At 43.2% G+C, this 5,532-nt stretch overlaps 1 protein-coding gene across 1 annotated transcript in view; it reads right to left on the bottom strand.

Annotated features, from left to right (window-relative positions):
• Positions 1–5,081, bottom strand: part of ZMYND12 (zinc finger MYND-type containing 12) — an 18,060-nt gene extending 12,979 nt beyond the window's left edge. The window contains exons 1-2 of the mRNA XM_026660085.1: positions 4,902–5,081; positions 948–1,119 (exon numbers count right to left, since the gene is read on the bottom strand). Of these exons, the coding sequence (XP_026515870.1) occupies positions 948–1,119; positions 4,902–5,081 (352 nt within the window). The remainder of the gene's footprint in view (positions 1–947; positions 1,120–4,901) is intronic.
• Between the last annotated feature and the right edge of the window lie 451 nt (positions 5,082–5,532).

The raw sequence follows: 5,532 nt of genomic DNA, 5'->3' as shown, positions 1-5,532 counted from the left end.
GGGGGGGGGGGGGGGGGGGGGGGGGGGGGGGGCAAGGTGGAAGTTTCGCCTAGGTCGCGAAACTTCCTTGCACCAGCCCTGGTCGGGGCGGTCAGAGGGCAGGGAACAGGGAGGTTGAATGGGGGCAGGGGTCCTCAGGGGGCAGTCAGGAAGGAGAGGGGGGGTTGGATGGGGCGGCAGGGGGCAGTCAGGGGCAGGGGTTCCGGGGGCGGTCAGGGGACAGGGAGAAGGGGTGGTTGGATGGGGCAGGGGTCCCGGGAGGGGGGCAGTCAGGAATGAGAGGAGGGGTTAGATGGGGTGGCGGAGGGCAGTCAGGGGCGGGGGTTCCAGGGGCTGTCAGGGGACAGGGAATGGGGGGGTTGGATGAGGCAGGAGTCCCGGGGGGGCCGTCAGGGGGCGAGAAGCAGGGGGGGTCGGATAAGGGGCCGGGGCCGGGCTACGTCTGGCTGTTTGGGGAGGCACAGCCTCCGCTAACCAGCCCTCCATACAATTTTGGAAACCCGATGCGGCCCTCAGGCCAAAAAGTTTGCCTGCCCCTGAACTAGAATGTATTTGAACTATGTTTTAACCTTCATTTCTCTGTGCTAACCTGGAGACTTCCTATGCTGCGTTCCAGCTGATAAATAAACCCAACTGTTTTGACAACACTGTTTGAATATCACTGCAAATGCTCGCTGAGGTGCATTAATCTCTATCAGGAGTCTATCTCAGTGGGACCCGCTGAACAGAGCTCACAGTGTGAAGCAGGAATGCTGAAGTCTCAGAGGTTCAGTATTAGGAGACAGTGAGGCCACATGGCCTACCCTGAAGGAAGAGTGAGACCTTAGGGGTTCCTCCAAGAGACTGTTCCAAAGCAGGGGGTGTAGCGCCAAACCTGTGGATCCGTGACATACCAACATTATGGTTTTAGATTTACCATTGATATTATTTGCTTCAGCAAAACTTACCAGTGCTAGCCTCAGCTAAGATGAGATAAGCAGGAACTAATTCCACAGAATCTGGACCACAGGTATCAATGCTGAAACGCAGTGAATGTAAAGCTGCAGGAATTGCTTCTTTATGTTTTCCTTCAAACACAAACTTCTGGGCCACTTTGTGAGTAAGGTCAACTAAGTGTTTCTATAGGGGAAAAATTAACAATGGAATGGGAGAGAGCAAATGAAAATATTGTATCAATGTATACACCATCTACCTTTACAACCAAATGCTACATAAACTGTTACAAATGGGAAACCCTGTTATGGGTTGAGTGAGTTAAAACCCATTGAGATTGACAGGTGTAAACTCACCTTTCAGTTAACATTACTTTAAGCATAACACCCCACCTAAGTCAAAAGGTGTGTGTGAACCTGCTCAGGAGTTTCTGGCTGAGCACTGTTTCGGTGAGTGCACATGTGTGAAAAGAGAGATCACACAGAAACTGAGAAAAGACAAGAACAAAGAAAAAAGGAGAGGCAAAAAAGCCAAGCATGAGCCTGTAAACACATGGTGACCCTTGGAAAAGCTAGAGAGCACATTTTTGGGACTGGTGTTGGTTAAAGAGGTTTTGGGGCTGTAAGCTAAGAAACTACTCCTTTTGTTCTTTGTTCCTTCTGCTTGACATTCCTTGTAAATAAATAAGACTGCATGAAAGAAAATACCAGACTCCATCAATTTTTACTTCCAAATGGAACATCTCCAGGGCCCCAAACTTTTGACTAGCCACTCATGTCAAAAAGTGATTGTAATTTTAGTTGTTATCTATAAGTGGATGAGACTTGGGTATGTCACATTAAAGCCATGGGTTCTATTCCCAGCTGTACCAGAAGTAACCTTGTATAATCTCAGCTCCTCTGTTACCTCATCTGTAAATGAAGGGAATGATACTTGCAGCCTACAAGGAAGGGATATAAGAACTTACTGAATAATAAAAGGCTGTGCACACAGATTAACACAAGTCCATGGAAAAAATGACACAAACTCGTGATCTCCTACCTCTCAGCCTAGTGCACCTAAAGGGGTATTTTGATGTGCAGAATCAGAATCTGTTTTTGCTCTGTCCCAGCTGGAGCTCTAGTTCTGCATGTATCATATACACACAATACAGGAGCATGTGCAGTACAGTTGGAATGTTCAGAAAATAACAAAAAGGGATGTTGTAGGAAAATAGTTTGGGGAGTGGGTGCTCTACAGACTTTTCACCCAACTTGATGCAGAGCTCACCTACACACTGGTTGGGAGAAGAAATGTCTTCTGTGTGGTTGTCAAGGGGACATGCTACTTTCGCTTATCATAGAATCATAGAATATCAGGGTTGGAAGGGACCTCAGGAGGTCATCTAGTCCAACCCCCTGCTCAAAGCAGGACCAATTCCCAACTAAATCATCCCAGCCAGGGCTTTGTCAAGCCTGACCTTAAAAACCTCTAAGGAAGGAGATTCCACCACCTCCCTAGGTAACCCATTCCAGTGCTTCACCACCCTCCTAGTGAAAAAGTTTTTCCTAATATCCAACCTAAACCTCCTCAACTGCAACTTGAGACCATTACTCCTTGTTCTGTCATCAGGTACCACTGAGAACAGTCTAGATCCATCTTCTTTGGAACCCCCTTTCAGGTAGTTGAAAGCAGCTATCAAATCCCCCCTCATTCTTCTCTTCTGCAGACTAAACAATCCCAGTTCCCTCAGCCTCTCCTCATAAGTCATGTGCTCCAGCCCCCTAATAATTTTTGTTGCCCTCCGCTGGACTCTTTCCAATTTTTCTACATCCTCCTTGTAGTGTGGGGCCCAAAACTGGACACAGTACTCCAGATGAGGCCTCACCAATGTCGAATAGAGGGGAATGATCACGTCCCTCGATCTGCTGGCAATGCCCCTATTTATACAGCCCAAAATGCCGTTAGCCTTCTTGGTAACAAGGGGACACTGTTGACTCATATCCAGCTTCTCGTCCACTGTAACTCCTTTGAAGCCTTTTTGCTGGCTCTGCAAGCTGTGGGAGTAGGGAGACCTGTGCTCAGGAAGGTCAGGCGTTAAAAAAAAAACAAAAAAAACCCACACACACAAATTATCCCTGGTTCCAGGCTGTTCTTCCGAGATTTATTTCAGTGCTGGAACCTTCCTTGCAGACTGCTCAATTGACTTAGTATGGACCTTGTCTATGCATCAGCTGGCAGTGGAGCTTTCCTGCACTGCTAAATCAGGCAAGTGCAAACCTCGCCTATGTGCCATCAAGCAGTTTCAACTTTTTCCCTGGGGGGAAGTCAAGAGCAAGGGGAACATTTACTTGCCATTCTGCTTCTCCTCACTGCCTGTCATTTCTGAGGAAAGAGGGTAGGAAACGATACCACTCCTGAGGAAATATTTTTATTTTAGTTTTGCCAAAAGCCTCAAAGCCTATGTGGAAAATTAGAGAAATGGAATTTAAAAAGTTTTAAACTCCTATGTAGACTCTTCCTATTGTGCAATCCAAACCCTGGCTCAGAGTCAAAGATCTGGTCTGCCTCCTCTTCCTAGGAAGTAGTTGAACCTCACTGTAGGCCTGTCAGATAAGTAAGGGGTCAGATAATGTGTCTGTCTGTGCCTTTTATAAAGGACCCAGTACAATTTTGATTGCTATAAAAGCAATAAATAATAAATACTTTCAAAGTTGTTGCATAATGGGTATGTGAAGTCACTTTAGAAAAAAGGCTAGGATTAAGTTATGATGAATATCCAAATTCATATGATCATTGCACCCAATAATATGAATGATATCTTTGCTGTACTATAGATTTTATAAAAAATCTGGTTCAATTAATTCCAGATACAATCATGGATTGCTGGATGAGCAGAGGAAATATGTAGAGCATCTTGATATTACTTCACTCACCTTGTCTCGCTTTTCCATGACATTTCAATGCTTTGATGGAGTCTGCCCAAAGGGTATAGATACAATGCACAACTTAGGGGTTAGTTTTTAATCACAAGCTAAACTTTAAAACCCACATTTTGACAATGTTCAGGAGTGCCTTTTTCGAACTCCAAAATATTCAGAAGTTGAAAACCCCTTTTTAAAAAAAATATAAAGACACTGACTTTGTCATAGTGACCCCGCCCTCATGACTTCTAGGATGTACTATTTTAATGCACTTTATTTGACATTACCTTTCAAAGCCACAGGCAGATAGTAGCTACAGGTGAACACGATAGCACATGTTGCACAGGTGAGGCTACCTTCTGTATACCATGTCAGTAAGTGCACGTCAAGTTATTACTTTAATCATAGAAAAACTACATTGTGTAGGTCTAGTTCACAATACCTGACAGAGTACCTGACTGTTCTGTGTCTCTTTATGGTAACACAGATCAGGAGAACTGGAATTGTTGACCATTCTGAGATACAGGTGGGGATTTTCAGGTGCTCAAGTCCCATTAAAAATCAATAGGAGTTAGGCACTTAACTCTTTTAAGAGGCTTTGAAAATATCAGCCATAATTTTGAAAAGGCAGTGATTTTTCTATTGAGGGTCCATACTGTTTAAAACAATCCCCTCTGCATATTAACAAGGGCAATGGTAATAGGCTATCCACCAGATACTAGCGATTGGCGCATTAGCAATGTTCAGAATAATATATTATTTTTGAGTCATTCTATCATCTTAATATTTTATGATTTGAGGGAAAGGCAGGTGGAGGGCTCTTTTCTGTTGATCTAATTGGTCACCCTAGTAGTATGACATGATTAGGATGTGTTTTGTTAAAGCACCCAAATGGCTCAGTTACAACAGCTAAAAATGAAAAAAAAAACCAAAAAACAAAACCCTACCACCTAATTAAATGTTAGTCAGATGTTTTCCATACCTTAAATACATATACAGATAGGAAGAAAATTCTAATTATTTTCACAGATCTTTCAAGTAATATTCTCTTTTTCTTTTACATACCTGCCTGTGAAGAAGCTGTTCCATGCCATGTTTTCTTTCTTTTTCAGAATTGAAAAATGGAAATGATGTACGTATTGGAATCAATAACTGGCATATTTTCTCATGGATGCTAACCCAGTCAGCTTTTTGATGATCTACATCACTGGTAAAATAAGAGAAAAATACTTTTTTTAAAAGCATTGTTTATCTTTATTGCATTTCTAGTTGTGTATTCTGTCAATTCCTGCTGTAGTTTCTACTGGATTTCACCAATAATGAATACTTACTCATAACAAATAGTCTGTAACAGTGGCAGGATCTAGTTCCCCAACAGGATTCCAAAATAGGAAGGTAGTGCTCTTCTGCCAAGTCAACTTAACATAAGATGTTAGACCCCTCCAGAGAAATCACTTACAAAACCTTTGTTAAGGTGGAGTTAAAGTTGCTGCTATGCAACAGGGCCTTGTGAGCTGTGTACACTTTTGTAACGTGGAACTTCAAAACCCCAATCTCAAATGTTGGAAAACTGGGAACTGCTAAATTAAAGTCTCCCCACATATCACCAAAGAAAACATCAGCGTGAGAGAACATCCCCCCTCAAATTAAGAAACGTAGGAAAAACACAGTTTCTACTCCACTTTCCATATGAACA

This window comes from Terrapene carolina, unplaced genomic scaffold, assembly GCF_002925995.2.
Source record: "Terrapene carolina triunguis isolate 2854851 unplaced genomic scaffold, T_m_triunguis-2.0 Scaffold714, whole genome shotgun sequence".
NCBI lineage: Eukaryota > Metazoa > Chordata > Testudines > Emydidae > Terrapene > Terrapene triunguis.
This window is presented reverse-complemented; position numbering and strand designations above follow the sequence as displayed.